We start from the raw sequence: 17,796 nt of genomic DNA on the forward strand, positions 1-17,796 counted from the left end.
ATCAGGAGACGATACCATCATTTCTCACCATTTTGTTTTCTCTTTATTTTAATGACATTTGTTGCTTTCTGTCTAATTTTACAATGTGGTCACCATTTTGATTGCTTTTGATGTTTCACCATTTTAAATAACTATGTAAATGTACCAGTTTGGTTTGCATCTACACTTTTTCTCACATTTCAGATGATTTCTTTAAAAGAAATGTCCAAATCTTGAATGATCAGGTAAAAGAATAACATTTATGGTTTTGAGGTACACTGCCCATTTCTCTCTGTATCCCCCATCCCTAAATGTGTACTGATTTACAGTATAAGCCAACCTGAAGCCAAAGCTGTTCCAAGTCTTAGTGAGCCTTCATCTTCCCATACAGAGAAAAGCCCCGAAGATGACTTATTCTTTAAGGAGTTATGAGCTGGATTACTATGATGGTGCAGTCAGTCATCCACAGCCAGACATTCTGGAGAGTGAAGTCAAGTGGGCCTTAGGAAGCACTACTGTTAGTAAAGCTGGTGGATGTGACAGAATTCCAGTGAAACTATTCAAAACCCTAAAGGAGGATGCCATCAAGGTGTTGCAGTCAATATGTCTGCAAATCTGAAAGACCCAGCAGTGGCCACAGGACTGGAGAAGGTCAATTCTCATCCCAGTTCCTAAGAAGGGTACTTAGGAATGTTCTAACCATTGGACAATTGCATTCATCTCCCGTGAAATAAGGTCATGCTTAAATTCTTGCATACTAGGCTTCAGTGTTATGCAAACCAAGAACTTCAAGATGTCTAAGCTGGGTTTAGAAAAGGAAAAGGAACCAGAGATCAAATTGCCAACATTCTCTGGATCATAGAGAAAGCTAGGGAATTTCAGAAAAACATCTACCTCTGTTTCAAAGCCTTCGACAATGTGGATCATAATAAACTGTGGAAACTCTTAAAGAGATGGGAATACCAGACCATCTTACCTGTCTCCTGAGAAACCTGTATGTGGGTCAAGAAGAAACAGTTAGAACTCTGTATGGAACAACTGATTGGTTCAAGACTGAGAAAGGGATGTGGCAGGGCTATCTGCTGTCACCCTGATTGTTTAATCTATATGCTGAGCACATCAGGAGAAATGACGGGCTGGATGAGTTACAAGCCTGGAACCAACATCGGTGGGACAAATATCAACAACTTCATTTATGAGGATAATACCACTCTAATGGCAGAAAGCGCATTTAGAAGAAGTCCTAAATGTCAGTGGTGGTTGCACTGTGCTGGAGCAGCTGTGGGCAGATATCCCACGTCCAAGGTCAGAAAAACCCCAGCAAGATGGTAGGCACGCGAGCGGCTGTGAGGCCATATCCCACGTCCAAGGGCAAAGGAGAAGCCCCAGCAAGTCGGTAGGAGGGGCAAATTTGCGTGTAGAATCAAACCCCGTTCCCACCAGAGACGCTCAGAGGGCTCAAACAAACCTTGTGTGCATCACGCCCCAGGGGCCCCACAGAGACTGAGACAGAACTATGTTTGAGCATCCCCTGTGGAGGTATGGGTCAGCAGTGGTTTGCCAGAGGGACGGGAGCTCTTGGTGTGGGTGTGGCATAGCTCCTCTTGGAAGAGGTTGCCGTTAACCCCACTATAGAGCTGCCAGAACTTACACAAGACTGTGTCTGGCAGGGCACAACAGAACCTTGCACAGCAGGACTAAGGAGAAAGGAACAGTGATCCCACAGGAGACCCCGGGAGTTTCCGACGGAGGCGTGGGTCGGCGGTGGCCTGTGGCAGCGCTGGGGGCACTAAGTGTAGCGGTGCATGCCTGGGATCTTTCGAGGGAGGTCGCCGTTATCTTCATTACCTCGACCAAACTTTCAGTTCAGTTCAGATCAGTCGCTCAGTCATGTCCAACTCTTTGAGACCCCATGATTCACAGCACGCCAGGCCTCCCTGTCCATCACCAACTCCCCAAGTTCACTCAAACTCATGTCCATCGAGTCGGTGATGCCATCCAGCCATCTCATCCTCTGTCGTCCCCTTCTCCTCCTGCCCCCAATCCCTCCCAGGATCACGGTCTTTTCCAATGAACCAACCCTTTGCATGAGGTGGCCAATGTATTGGAGTCTCAGCCTCAGCATCAGTCCCTCCACTGAACACCCAGGACTGACCTCCTTTAGAATGGACTGGTTGGAGTTCAAAAGCATCAATTCTTCCACGCTCGGCTTTCTTCACAGTCCACCTCTCACATCCATACATGACCACTGGAAAAAACTAAACCTTGACCAGACGGACCTTTGTTGGCAAAGTAATGTCTCTGCTTTTGAATATGCTATCTAGGTTGGTCATAACTTTCCTTCCAAGGAGTAAGCATCTTTTAATTTCCTGGCTGCAACTACCATCTGCAGTGATTTTGGAGCCCCCCCAAAATAAAGTCTGACACTGTTTCCACTGTTTCCCCATCTATTTCCCATGAAGTGATGGGACCAGATGCCATGATCTTTGTTTTCTGAATGTTGAGCTTCAAGCCAACCTTTTCACTCTCCTCTTTCACTTTCATCAAGAAGCTTTTGAGTTCCTCTTCACTTTCTGCCATAAGGGTGATATCATCTGCATATCTGAGGTTATTGATATTTCTCCCGGCAATCTTGATTCCAGCTTGTGTTTCTTCCAGTCCAGCATTTCTCATGATGTACTCTGCATATAAGTTAAATAAGCAGGGTGACAATACACAGCCTTGACTATTCCTTTTCCTATTGATTGCTGAAGTGAAGTGAAGTGGCTCAGTCGTGTCCAACTCTTTGCGACACCATGGACTGTAGGCTACCTGGCTCCTCCGTCCATGGGATTTTCCAGTCAAGAATACTGGAGTGGGTTGCCATTTCCTTCTCCAGGGGAACTTCCTGACCCAGGGATCGAACCCCTGTCTCCTGCATTGTAGGCAAACACTTTACCGTCTAAACCACAAGGGAAGCCCCAGGTTAAGCCCACAAGTGTAAATTGATTACTGAGCCCCAGGTAAATAGCAGGGAGGGAACACACTTCCACCCATCAACAGAAAATTAGATTAAAGATTTACTGGGCATGGCCCTGCCCATCAGAACAAGACCCAGTGTCCCCCTCAGTCAGTCTGTCCCATCAGGAAGCTTTCATAAGCCTCTTTTCCTTCTCCATCAGAGGGCAGACCGACTGAAAACCACCATCACAGAAAACTAACCAATCTGATCACATGGACCACAGCCTCAATGAAACTATGAGCCATGCATGTAGGGCCACCCAAGATGGGTGGGTCATGGTGGAGAGTTCTGAGAAAATATGGCCCACTGGAGAAGGGAATGGCAAACCACTTCAGTATTCTTGCCTTGAGAACCCCATGAACAGTATGAAAAGGCAAAAAGATAGGACACTGAAAGAGGATCTCCCCAGGTCGGTAGGTGCCCAATATGCTACTGGAGATCAGTGGAGAAATAACTCCAGAAAGAATTAACAGATGGAGCCAAAACAAAAACAATACAGAAGCAAGGTCCGATGCTGGAAAGAGCAATATTGCATAGGAACCAGGAATGTTAGGTCCATGAATCAAGGCAAATTGCAAGTGATCAAACAGGAGATGATAAGAGTGAACGTCAACATTCTAGCAATCAGCGAACTAAAATGGACTGCAATGGGTGAATTTAACTCAAATGACCATTATATCTACTACTGTGGGAAGGAATCCCTTAGAAGAAATGGAGTAACCATCTTGGTCAACAAAAGAGTCTGAAATGCAGTACTTGGATGCAATCTCAAAAATGACAGAATGATCTCTGTTTGTTTCCAAGGCAAACCATTCAATATCACAGTAATCCAAGCCTATGCCCCAACCAGTAATGCTGAAGAAGCTGAAGTTGAACAGCTCTATCAAGACCTACAAGACCTTTTAGAACTAACACCCAAAGATGTCCTTTTCATTATAGGGGACTGGAATGCAAAAGTAGGAAGCCAAGAAACACCTGGAGTAACAGGCAAATTTGACCTTGGAATACTGAATGAAGCAGGGGAAAGGCTAACAGAGTTTTACCAAGAGAACGCACTGGTCATAGCAAACACACTCTTCCAACAACACAAGAGAAGACTCTACACATGGACATCACCAGATGGTCAACACCAAAGTCAGATTGATTATATTCTTTGCACCCAAAGATGGAGAAGCTCTATACAGTCAGCTAAAACAAGACTAGGAGCTGACTGTGGCTCAGATCGTGAACTCCTTATTGCCAAATTCAGACTGAAATTGAAGAAAGTAGGGAAAACCGCTAGACCATTCAGGTATGACCTAAATCAAATCCCTTATGATTATACAGTGGAAGTGAGAAATAGATTTAAAGGACTAGATCTGATAGATAGAGTGCCTGATGAACTGTGGACGGAGGCTCATGACATTGTAGAGGAGACAGAGATCAAGACCATCCCCCAAAACAGAAATGCAAAAAAGCAAATACCTGTCTGAGGAGGCCTTACAAATGGCTGTGAAAAGAAAAGAAGCCAAAAGTAAAGGTGAAAAGGAAAGATATACACATTTGAATACAGAGTTCCAAAGAATAGCAAGGAGAGATAAGAAAGCCTTCCTCAGTGATCAGTGCAAAGAAATAGAGGAAAACAATAGAATGGGAAAGACTAGAGATCTCTTCAAGAAAATCAGAGATACCAAGGGAACATTTCATGCAAAGATGGGCACAATAAAGGACAGAAATGGTATGGACCTAACAGAAGCAGAAGATATTAAGAAGAGGTGGCAAGAATACACAGAAGAACTATACAAAAAAGATCTTCACGACCCAGATGGTGTGATCACTCACCTAGAGCCAGACATCCTGGAATGTGAAGTCAAGTGGGCCTTAGAAAGCATCACTACGAACAAAGCTAGTGGAGGTGATGGAATTCCAGTGGAGCTCTTTCAAATCCTGAAACATGATGCTGTGGAAATGTTGCACTCAATATGCCAGCAAATTTGGAAAACTCAGCAGTGGCCACAGGACTGGAAAAGGTCAGTTTTCATTCCAATCCCAAGGAAAGGCAATGCCAAAGAATGCTCAAACTACCGCACTATTACACTCATCTCACACGCTAGTAAAGTAATGCTCAAAACTCTCCAAGCCAGGCTTCAAGAATACTTGAACCGGGAATGTTCAGATGTTCAAGCTGGTTTTAGAAAAGGCAGAGGAACCAGAGATCAAATTGCCAACATACGCTGGATCATGGAAAAAGCAAGAGAGTTCCAGAAAAACACCTATTTCTGCTTTATTGACTGTACCAAAGCCTTTGACTGTGTGGATCACAATAAATTGTGGAAAATTCTGAGAGAGATGGGAATACCAGACCACCTGACCTGCCTCTTGAGAAATCTGTATGCAGATCAGGAAGCAACAGTTAGAACTGGACATGGAATAACAGACTAGTTCTAAATCGGGAAAGGTGTATGTCAAGGCTGTATATTGTTATGCTGCTTATTTAACTCATATGCAGAGTACATCAAGAGAAATGCTGGGCTGGATGAAGCACAAGCTGGAATCAAGATTGCCGGAAGAAATATCAATAACCTCAGATATGTAGATGACACCACCCTTGTGGCAGAAAACGAGGAAGAACTAAAGAGCCTCTTGATGAAAGTGAAAGAGGAGAGTGAAAAAGTTGGCTTAAAACTCAACATTCAGAAAACGAAGGTCATGGCATCTGATCCCATCACCTCATGGCAAATAGATGGAGAAACAGTGGACACAGTGGCTGACTTTATTTTGGGGGGCTCCAAAATCACTGTGGGTGGTGACTACAGCCATGAAATTAAAAGACGCTTACTCTTTGGAGGAAAAGTTATGACCAACCCAGACAGCATATTACAAAGCAGAGACATTACTTTGCCAACTGAGGTCTGTCTAATCATGGCTCTGGTTTTTCCAGCGGTCATGTATGGATGTGAGAGTTGGACTGTGAAAAAAGCTGAGCACAGAAGAATTGATGCTTTTGAACTGTGGTGTTGGAGAAGACTCTTGAGAGTCCCTTGGACTGCAAGGAGATCCAACCAGTCCATCCTAAAGGAGATCAGTCCTGAATGTTCACTGAAGGACTGTTGTTGAAGCTGAAACTCCAGTACTTTGGCCACCTCATGTGAAGAGCTGACTCATTTGAAAAGACCCATAATCCTGGGAAAGTTCAAACGCAGGAGGAGAAGGAGACGACAGAGGATGAGATAGTTGGATGGCATCACTGACTCAATGGACATGAGTTTGAGTAAACTTCAGGAGCTGGTGATGGACAGGGAGGCCTGGTGTGCTGCAGTCCATAGGATTGCAAACAGTCAGAAACGACTGAGCTACTGAACTTAACTGAACTGAAGAGGAACTAAAGAACCTCTTAATGACGATGAAGGAGGAGAGTGAAAGAGCTAGCTTAAAACTAAATATTGAAAACCCTAAGATCATGGCATCTGGCCCCATTACTTCATGGCACTTTGAGGGTGAAAAGTTGGAAGTAGTGGCAGATTTCCTCTTCTTGGACTCTAAGATAACTGTGGATGGTGACTGCAGCTATGGAATCAGAAGACATTTACTGCTTGGCAGGAAAGCTATGACAAATCTAGACAGTATGTTGAAAAGCAGAGACATTACTCTGCCATTACTCAAGGCGATGGTCTTCCCAGTGGGTATGGTTGTGAGAGCTGGACCATAAAGAAGGCAGAGCACCAAAGAATCGATGCCTTTGAACTATCGTTCTGGAGAAGACTCCTGAGAATCTGTTGGACAGCAAGGAGATCAGACCCATCAATCTTAAGGGAAATCAACCCGGAATACTCATTGGAAGGACTGATGCTGAAGATGAAACTCCAGTATTTTGGCCATCTGATGCAAACAACTGACTCATTGGAAAAGTTCCTGATGCTGGGAAAGATTGAGGAAAGAAGGAGAAAAGGGCATCTGAGGATGAGATGGCTGGATGGCATCGCTGATGCAATGGACATGAACTTGGGCAAACTTTGGGAGATGGTGAGGGACAGGGAGGCCTGGTGTGCTGCAATCCATGGAGTTGTTAAGAATTGAACACGACCGGGCAACTGAACAACAAGAGTCTAACTAACTAAATTCATTTAAAATTTCCCTATTTGGTACAAAGGTCTTGAGAGCTTCTCTAGAATTATATGGATTCTATGGCGTTCCTCATGAAAGTGACTTGAAAGGCACAATTCAGTCAGCCTTAAGGTATGTCCTTCCTTTCTTAAGCCTAAGCCTTCTAATTGCTAAGCATTTCATTGAGGGATTAGTCACTGGGTTTGAGTTGCCTAATTGAATCAATCATTTTCCATGCCACTGAACACAAGTCAGGACATTTCAATGGCTGATGTGAGCTGAGCTGGGTGTGTATTTGGTGCGTTTCTGCATGCCTCTGTCTTCAAAACCATAGGATAAAGAACACTGACAAGACAAACAAGCAAAAGACAATTCCTGCTTTCGCAGTTACCTTGAAGTTTGCCTCTGTTTATCCTAAGCTTTGGTATTCTTATCTATTAGTCTTAGAAGTGCTGCTTCTTGAAATCCATTTCCCAGGAATATTTGGACCTCCGGGAAATCAGAGCCATTAGTGTCAACAACAGCATCATGATCATTTTTTTAAAAACATGCCTCATTGTTCTGTCTTCTTTCATGCAAGTGGAAAAGTACAAAAAATAAATTGGAACTGGTATTACTCTGAAGACTGTGGGGACTTGCTACTACAGACTGAACAGAAAAATTTATACTGTTCTTATAGCTTTTCACCCAGCCAGCCCTAGAACATTTGAGTGAAACAGTGGAAAACCCAGCCAAGTCCTCCAGATGCATGATTCCAGGTAACACCAGAGATTAGTGTAGATAAACATCCCATGGATCAACTGAATTTTTTACCTTTGAACTGTTTTGGTGATTTTTCTTTTTCATTGCAGAAGCTTGTTTTCTGCAGCACTTCAGAACTCCAACAAGTGCCTACTTGCGTCTCATTTTAAGAGAGAATTTCATGATTGAGTTAAAAGTCAAGAGCAAGAGAGACAAGTGGCTTTCTAGTCCCTTTCTCGGCAACTTGGGAAATCGGCTGATTTGGTTCCATTGACACTGCCTGTTTGCCTTCACTCCGCTCCATGGGTCACAACCTAGGGGTGGAGAGTGGGGTAATGACCTGCCTCCCAGCAAATGCTTCTGCAGCCGCTGTCCTCACCGTAGCTGGACTTGCTGGGTGAGGATAACACTAGGCAATCCTAATTAAAGTCCTAGCCAAGCTCAAACTTCACAACCAAACAAACCAGTTTTACAACACCTAGGAATTTAATTTGGCCTCACACTTGCAGCAGAGGGAAAAAGCAACACAGGAGAAGGAAAAAAAGCTAGCACCTCAGCCAACGAGCAACCAGCCTCCTTCTGGACACCTTGCCAAATTGATCCAAATAAGAAACATTAGCAATCCCAAGACAGATTTGAAAACAAAGGTTCGAATGAGACACAAGGTTCTTGACAGCAGTTGGGGAAAACCACAACTTTTTCCAGCCCAGGTGAGTCTCTTTGATATTTAAATAATGAAGCAAAGTACAAGGATAACCTTAATTTGACAGCTTTTTTGTGCATCTCAGGAATAAGAAGCAAAGTCTAAAACACAGCTAAACATTAATCTCAGAACGAAATTTGGTTTTAGCTTTAAAAAAAAAAGAAAGAAAGAAAGAAACCTATAGGGCTTTCCTGGCTATGATGAAATGAACCGCCTTGGCTTATTTGTACATATCCTGGGAAATTACCAAAATCGTGACTTAGATACACGCTCCCTTCCAAGTCCCTCTTACCACCAGCCTCATCAAAGTCAGCTTCTAAAGAAAGCAGATCAAATCGCTGTAGTGAAAGACACTGGGGATGTGCTTGCATTTACTCCATGCCAAATATTTTCTTTTTAAACCTAATCTGAAAAAAAGTCCTGCTAAGGCAAAGCGAGGGCCAGTTCCGGCACTGAGCAGGGCTGTCCACTTACCTGTTATCAGCACCGCCTTTTGATCCACAGGTAACAAGTCTTGGCCAGAAAAGTAAGTGTACATGACGAAATATGACAGGGAGAAGAGGACCAAGCCCCAGAAGAGGGACAGGCTGATCAGGCAAGCGCCTCCCCAGAGGCCCGCCAGGCAGACCACCTTTCTTCCCACCTGCCCTGGGCTCGTCTTGAGTCTGCAAAGAATTGTTCCTCCCAGCACTGCGGTGACAGTCAGGCAGAGCCACCCTGGCTCAGAGAAGAAAGTGCCCATTCTTGGCGACTCTGCACCTTTCCGTGCTCACGGCCAGTGAGTCAAGTGGGCAAAGGCAGTCTGGAGGCAGCCTGGGTTATATGAACGGGGAGGCAAGAAGGGAGGGGGAGAAAACAGCCCCAGCTCACTTTGAATGAGTATGAATTAAGCATACTCATACAGCCACATATTTCCTGGTGGGTAATTTAAATCAATCTGCAGTTTCATATAAATACTAGAGCACTGACTGTTTGATTATACCCCCCCACGCCCACTGCACACATGATACAGATGTGTACTCACCCACAACAAACACACACACCATTTTTTTTTAATCACCTCTGGAGAGATAACTAGTTGGGTAATAATTGACAGAATTCAAACTGTCTGTCTAAACAGTGAATAATGAAACCTCTAGCTTGCAGGAGATCTCTTCTCCTTTCAGTGCCTGTGATGTGTGAGTCAAGCCTCTTTTCTGCCCCAGGGGTGTGTGTGTGTGTGTGTGTGTGTGTGTGTGTGTGTGTGTAAATCCAGGCAACCACTCTGGAAGATCAACCCTGGAAGGGAAACAGTTCACTGATTTTGTCCACAGCTGCAGCATTCCTGCCATCTCCCACTGGAGCCAGGCTGAAGGGTTGGATGGAAAGAGAATGCAGAAGTAGAGGAAGAGAGTCTCGGCAGATGAGACGTGCTTTGGTCTCAGTGGAAGAAAGGCAAGCCAGGGAGACATAACGCTATAATAAAAATATGAGTAATGGCCGATAGATACCTATTTGTGCCAGGAGCCGTGTTCAGCTGAGACCCTATTTTCTGTGAAACTCTGCTCCAGGCAGTAGCGCTCAACAGTCAATATGCACAGTCTGTCTGAACACAGTATCTCTATGAAGTAACTTCTATCACTGCAGTGACTACAGGTGAGGACACTGAGGCACACAGAGCTTAAGCGACTTGCCCAAGATCACACAGAAGTGGAAACGAGCAGTCTTATTTCAGAGTTTTATGCTTTAACCACTCTCCTGTCCTAGGAGAAAAAAATTAAAGACAATTAGTATATTATGTACTAGCTCTTCTCTATTTTAGCCTCATTTGAAGCATGAAATAGTTCAAGGTGGATGTTACTATGCACATTTTACAGTGTAGAAAATTGAGGCTGGAAGAGGATAGGCTGCTTAAGAACAGTGGGTCAAGACCCACAGCCATGACTCAATTTTCTCAAAAGGCAGCACTTGGGAGCGTTGACAATGCTGATAGCCCCAAGAGGTCACCGCCCCACTTGGGTTTACAGCCTCACGTGCGCTGGGCACCTGTCTGGCAGGGACCCAGAATTCTGATAAAGCTGACTGTTGGCATCTCTGGAGAAACAAGAAATGTCCTCAGTCTGAGGTCAGATTGACTCTATTCAAATCCAATCTCAGCTCTGCAGCTTAATAGCTAGGTTGTCTTGGGTGGGTGATTCTTTTTCCCTAAACCCTCATCTCCTCAGCTGTAAAATCATAAAAACACTAAGGTAAAGTGCTAAGCACATCCTGCCTGGCACACCAGAAGGAGCCTCATCAGTGCTGGCAATTTGCATTTCTTCAACAGGAGAGAAAGAACCAGAGGAGAAAAACAGGGCGCCTAGTGGAGTGTAGATTTCTCACAAACCCTGGCTGAAGTTAGCATGTGCTGAGGGTGGGGAGGACGTGGGGGACTGTGTTGTTGTTGTTTAGTTGCTAAGTCGTGTCCGACTCTTTTGTGATCCCATGGACTGTAGCCAGCCAGGCTCCTCTGTGCATGGGATTCTCCAGGCAAGAGTACTGGAATGGGTTGCCATTTCCTCCTCCAGGGGATTTCCCAACCCAGGGACTGAAGCCACGTCTCCTGCGTTGGAGGTGGATTCTCTACCACTGAGCCACCAGGGAAGCCCGAGGTCAGGGGAGAGGACTCCAGTGATGAATGATGGGGCGGAGGCAAGACTTTGGAGGAAGTGTACCTAGCAGCCCATCAGGTAAGTAGAGCTTTGGATAGGAGTCAGGGATGTTGTCTTCTGGCCTCAGATGAGCCTGAGGTGAACCACTGGGCTCAGCCAGCTCAGCTGTAAAGGGAGATGAGGCCAAGCCACCTGGGCTTGGTGCTATCTCAAGACCCAAGGAGGGATAGTTCTTGGACTTCCCTGGTGGTCCAGTGGCTAATCACCTTCCGGACCATCACCTTCCAATGCAGCGGATGCAGGTTCGATCCTTGGTCAGGGAGGTAATATCCCATGTGCCTCGCAGCCAAAAAACCAAAATATAAAACAGAAGCAGTATTGTAACAAATTCAATAAACACTTTAAAAAAAAACGGTCTACATCAAAAAATCTTAAAACAAAAAAAAAAATGAGGGGAGACTGGGTGTGAAACTTATTGTGCTGTGGAACCATGAGGAGTGACAAGAAAGCCATTATGGGGGTCTCACTTGGGGCAATGGCCCTTCTTGTTTGCCCTCCCAGCCACAAGGACATCAGAAGTTGTCGGCTTCGGGTCAGGGAGCTGAGGGATAAGGATCTGCAATCCTGCTTGGTGAGCCCCGAGATCGCCCTCACTCCATACACCCCATTTCTTCTGTCCACTGACCACAAAGCCATCCCCGGAGCTGGTGCCTCATTGTCCTTGCGGCCTCCTCAGCCAGGAGGATTCAGTCAAGCTAGCTCTGATGCCAGATGGATTCTACGTGTGGATGCAGCTCTGGGCCAGGGCCCTCTGCGCTTTTTCTGGCGCCTCGGGCTGGGACCTGATCCCCCTGCGGGTCTTCTGACGGCATACGTCCACCAGAGACAGAGCGAATCTTCTCTGGCGGCGGCCCATGTAGCTTCCCAGCTGCTCGACACTGGGGCCCCCAAGGAGAAAGCAAAAGACGCTGGGATTAGTGTGCTATACTAATAATACGAGCTTTATTTTTTTATTTTTGTGGAATGTTGTCGATGTACAATGTTGTGTTACTTTCTGCTGCACAGCAAAGTGATCCATTTATACATACAGACACATACTTTTTTATCTTATTGTTAATTGTTTAGTAGTATTATTATTTTGGCTCTGCTCGGTCTTTGTTGCTGGGTGAGGGCTTTCTCTAGCTGTGGCAAGTGGAGGCTCCTCTTCGCTTTGGTGCGCAGGCTTCTCATTGCAGTGGCCTCTCTTGCTGCAGAGCATGGGCTGTACATGCATCAGCTCAGTAGTTGCGGCAGGCAGGCTTAGTTGCTATGTGCCACGTGGGATCATCCTAGACCAGGGATTCAACCCATGTCCCTAGCACTGGCAGGCGGAGTCTTAACCACTGGACCACCAGGGAAGTCCTATACACATTCTTATTTTAATTTTATTTTCCATTATGGCTTATCATAGGTTATTGAATACAGTTCTCTGTGCTCTACAGTAGGACCTTGTGGTTTATCCATCCTATAGATATTAGAAAGTGAAAGTGAAAATGTGAGTTGCTCAGTGGTGTCTGACTCTTTGCAACCCCATGGACTGTAGCCTACCAGGCTCCTCTGTCCATGGAACACTCCAGGCAAGAATACTGGCATGGGTAGCCATTCCCGACTCCAGGGGATCTTCCCGAACCAGGGATCAAACCCACGTCTCCTGCATTGCAGGCAGATTCTTTACCATCTAAGCCACCTGGGACACCCTTATACTGACTAACTCCACCATCCCACTCCAGCCCTCCCCTAACACTCTCCCCCTTGGCCACCACAAGTCTGCTCTCCTTGTCCTAAGTCTGTTTCCTGTTTCATAGATAGGTTCGTTAGTGTCGTGTTTCAGATTCACATATAAGTAGTATCCCATGATATTGGTCTTTCTCCTTCTGATTTACTTCAATGAGTACAATAATCTCTAGTAACATCCATGTTGCTGCAAATGGCATTATTTCAAAGAAAACGTGAGCTTTAAAGACTCACAGGACTGAGTTTGAACCGTGACTCTGCCAACTTACTAGCTGTGAGGCATTGGGCAATTACCTGCCCTTCCTGAGACTCAGTCCCCTCCTCTGAAGCAGGGTAGCTGGTGGTGGAAACGGAGGGTTTTTACCATTGGGAGAACAGACATGGGACTGCAGAGTTCCCGGTTGAAAACGAGTTCAGTCCCACCTGATCTTTGGATGTCCTCGTTCAGATTGAGGATTCCAGGGCCCTAGCCCATCTGAGGGGCTGCTCTGCCTCTGAGTGAGGACTTCTTCCATCTGACTGAGCCGAACTGGGTCTCCTGTTCATCCCCATTATTCTATCCCAGAGCTTTCCTTGAGACCATTTTTGCTTGACCAATGTCCCATTTCTGGCAAACTTGCACTGAGCTTTCCAGGGGGATGGTGCCAACTGGATCAAGTCCTTCCTGTTAATGGTGTCAATGAGCCAATTGTGTTGTGAGCAAAATGTGTTGCTTCCTTCTCGGAGCGGAGGTCCCTTTTTGACGGTGCCTTCTGGCCCAGATGGTAAAGAATCTGCCTGCAATGTGGAAGACCTGGGTTCGATCCCTGAGTTGGGAACATGGCAACCCACTCCAGTATTCTTGCCTGGAAAATCCCATGGACAGAGGAATCTGGTGGGCTATAGTCCATGCAGTCACAAAGAGTTGGACACAACTGAGTGACTAACACTCTGAAGACAAGGTATCTTACCCCATTTCTCAACCCAGGGAAGGGGGGAAATGCTGAGAATCTGGAATGTATATTTTCTTAGAATCGATGGCTCTTGAGTTTCAAAGGGAAATTTGAAGAAGTAAAACATGGATTCTCTCTGTAACACCCCCACCAAGTGGTCATCTTGTCTATTGCCACCATGCCTCGAATAACAGGCACTGAAACGCTTCTGTAGCTGCCTTTCCAGTTCAGAACACTCACAGCATTAGGAAGATCTCCGCTAGACTGAATCTTATCATGTCACTTGTCCGTCCTTTTTCACTAGGTGTCACACAAGCCAACTGAGTAGTCCCTATTTCATTCAGATATTTGAAGACTACTGTAATGTCTCACTTTCTCCACGTGGATGGTGCTCAGTTCTCTCAGTTGCCCCTTATGTATAGTAGAATATAATCTATCTGGTACTTAGTGCCTGAAGCAGCCATAACTTCAAGAGTTCAAACATTTAAAAAATCATGTTGTTGCAATAACTGGAGAAATGTTGTTATAATGAATGTAACAGCATGATGACAACATAATTCACCCAGTAGAGAACGACCTTGAGTTGATATCACCATGACCCAAATGTCGAGATATGGAGATGGCAGTACCATCATAATGGGTCATCCCATGGACATCAGGGTGGTCTCGGAGTAGCACAAGGGTTGTCATGTTTTTCAAGCTTTTGGGTGATAACTAACATTTTAAGTGTTTAGCTGTAATTGTGCAATTATATATCTGTAAAGCTGAAGCTCCAGTCTTTTGGCCACCTCATGCAAAGAGTTGACTCATTGGAAAAGACTCTGATGCTGGGAGAGATTGGGAGCAGGAGGAAAAGGGGACGACCCAGGATGAGATGGCTGGATGGCATCACAGACTCGATGGGCGTGAGTCTGAGTGAACTCCGGGAGATGGTGATGGACAGGAAGGCCTGGCGTGCTGCAATTCATGGGGTCGTAAAGAGTCGGACACAACTGAGCGACTGAAATGAACTGAACTGAACTGAACTGAGTTCACATTTGGGAGGAGGGAAAAGACAAGCTGATGGTGGTGCTGGATGGAGCCTTTTTTTATTCCACTGAACTATTGTGGGGGTGAAAATGTTGAAATCATTCATTTTAAATAGATCAGATCTAAATTTATTGTATATGGTTTCAAGGATCCTTAGCAGCCTGGCCTTTCCTAGAATGAAGCTCAAGTACTTACTTCTCCTCAAAGGTTAGGCCCAGAAGAAGTCACCATATTTTCAGTACAGTGCAAACAGCACAGAATAGAGCAAGATGATCACCTCCCCTATCCCTGAAGTGATATCTTTAGTTATATGTCCAAAGACTCATTTGCTCTTCTGGCAGTAGTGTACTGTGGCTTACTCCCATTGTGTTTGCTATCAAGTAAAATTCCAATTTTTGCAGCTTTTTTGTCTTTTTAAAATTATTTTGGTGTCCAAAATATAAATGTAAGTAAATATCCATGAGTCCATGCTGATACAAATAAATGATTAAATCAGTATAAATAAATGGAGAAAAGACAAATCTCTTATGCAGAAAATTTCCAATTAATTTACATAGATACCCCCACTCAAGGAGGTGGAACAGAACTCACACTAAGAAGTGTGGGCTGCACATAGTGACTTCCTTCCAAAATGCACAGCCTGGAAACTAAGACAGGAGCCTGCCATGGAGAAACATGAAGAAACTCCATCTCAGCCAGGTGATTGACATCAACTGACTGGGGATAAGTCACGTAATGAAAAGGGCACAATCATCCTTGCAGAACATTCTGAAAAACACCTGGCCAACACGCTTCAAAGCCATCAAAGACATCAAAAACAAGAAACTGCTGAGAAACGGTCACAGCTTACAGGAGCCTAAGGAGACATGACAAGTAAATGTAACGTGGGATCTCGGATGGGGTCCTGGAACAGAAACAGGACAAGGATGTCAGGTAAAAAGTACAGACTTTAGTCAATAATAATGTATCAGTATTGGCTCATGACACCACCCTTATGGCAGAAAGTGAAGAGGAGCTAAAAAGCCTCTTGATGAAAGTGAAATAGGAGAGCGAAAAATTTGGCTTAAAGCTCAACATTCAGAAAATGAAGATCATGACATCCGGTCCCATCACTTCATGGGAAATAGACGGGGAAACAGTGGAAATAGTGTCAGACTTTATATTTTGGGGCTCCAAAATCACTGCAGATGGTGACTGCAGCCATGAAATTAAAAGACGCTTACTCCTTGGAAGAAAAGTTATGACCAACCTAGATAGCATATTCAGAAGCAGAGGCATTACTTTGCCAACAAAGGTCCATCTAGTCAAGGCTATGGTTTTTCCTGTGGTCATGTATGGATGTGAGAGTTGGACTGTGAAGAAGGCTGAGTGCCGAAGAATTGATGCTTTTGAACTGTGGTGTTGGAGAAGACTCTTGAGAGTCCCTTGGACTACAAGGAGATCCAACCAGTCCATTCTCAAGGAGATCAACCCTGGGATTTCTTTGGAAGGAATGATGCTAAAGCTGAAACTCCAGTACTTTGGCCACCTCATGCGAAGAGTTGACTCACTGGAAAAGACTCTGATGCTGGGAGGGTTTGGGGGCAGGAGGAGAAGGGGATGACAGAGGATGAGATGGCCGGATGGCATCACCGACTCGATGGACATGAGTCTGAGTGAACTCCGGGAGTTGGTGATGAACAGGGAGGCCTGGTGTGCTGCGATTCATGGGGTCGCAGAGTCGGACACGACTGAGCAACTGAGCTGAACTGAACTGATTGGCTCATTAAGCTGTAACAGTTGCCCCGCGGTAATGGAAGATACAGGGAAGAATGGGTGGAAGTACAGAACTCCATAATAATCTTTGTCTCTTAATCAAACAGTTTACTTCATTTTGTTAAATGTGAGTGTTGATATATTTAGTTTAAACCCATTATTTTACTGTTTACCTTCTATTGGTCCCTTCTATTCTATATTACTTTTCTTCTATTTTTTGACTTCTTTTGAATTAATTACTTTTCAGCCCATCTTCCACCCTCCCCCCCACCCCATTACATTCACAGTTATATACTTTCAAAAAATAGATTTATTTATTTGGCCACACCAGGTCTTAGTTGCATTATCCAACTTGATACAGCATGCAAACCCTTAGCTGTGGCATGTGGGATCTAGTTCACTGACCAGGGACTGAACTCATGCCTCCTGCATTGAGAGCATGAAGTCTTAGCCACTGGACCAAAGTCCTTGACGGTTACACACTTTTTATGATTCTTTTAATAGCTGCTTATGACACTTACCAAAGTCAACATGACTTGGCATTTTGGCTCCCTATCTACACAATGCAGGACCTTTGAGCACCATAACACCATTCCACCCTTCCTGACTTGAATGCTAATGTTGTCATTAATTTTTATTACCTAGATACGTCAAATCACATATGATACTACTATATTTGTCTTGTAAGTCAAATGTTCAGCTAATTTTCCCACAAAGTTGTTACCTTTTGTGACTTCTCATTGTTTCTCATATCTTCACGCTTAATCCTAAGGTAATTTTTCTTTGGTATTTCCTTTAGTGTGGAGGCCAGTGAAGAAATCTCTCAATTTTTGTTTTTCTAAAAATGTCTTCATTTTTTGAAAAATATTTTCACTGGGTATAGAATTTCTTGTTGGCAGTTGTTTTCTTTCAGCATTTTTATGCCTTTGGGGAGATATGTTTTCTGTTTTATCTAGGTCTATTGGATAAGTTCTCAGCAAAAGCGCTGATCTTAATTACCTTGTCTGCTGTTCCTGAAAGCAAAGTTCCTGATTCTCTTTTTATACTATGTGGTAAGACTCACCTCTCCCTGTCCTTGTATGATATGTTATTTATATAAAAGTAGAAATCCTGTTAAAAACAGGTCCACTGTGCTAGCCTCCCAGCAACATGTCATGGGGAACATGTCTA

The 17,796-nt window shown here is 44.6% G+C and overlaps 1 protein-coding gene across 1 annotated transcript in view; it reads right to left on the reverse strand.

Moving 5' to 3' along the window:
* Positions 1 to 9,430, reverse strand: part of HSD17B2 (hydroxysteroid 17-beta dehydrogenase 2) — a 90,682-nt gene extending 81,252 nt beyond the window's left edge. The window contains exon 1 of the mRNA XM_040254062.1: positions 8,982 to 9,430. Within this exon, the coding sequence (XP_040109996.1) occupies positions 8,982 to 9,249 (268 nt within the window). The 5' untranslated portion in view covers positions 9,250 to 9,430. The remainder of the gene's footprint in view (positions 1 to 8,981) is intronic.
* Between the last annotated feature and the right edge of the window lie 8,366 nt (positions 9,431 to 17,796).

Source organism: Oryx dammah, unplaced genomic scaffold, assembly GCF_014754425.2.
Source record: "Oryx dammah isolate SB20612 unplaced genomic scaffold, SCBI_Odam_1.1 HiC_scaffold_13, whole genome shotgun sequence".
NCBI classification, from domain to species: Eukaryota; Metazoa; Chordata; class Mammalia; order Artiodactyla; family Bovidae; genus Oryx; species Oryx dammah.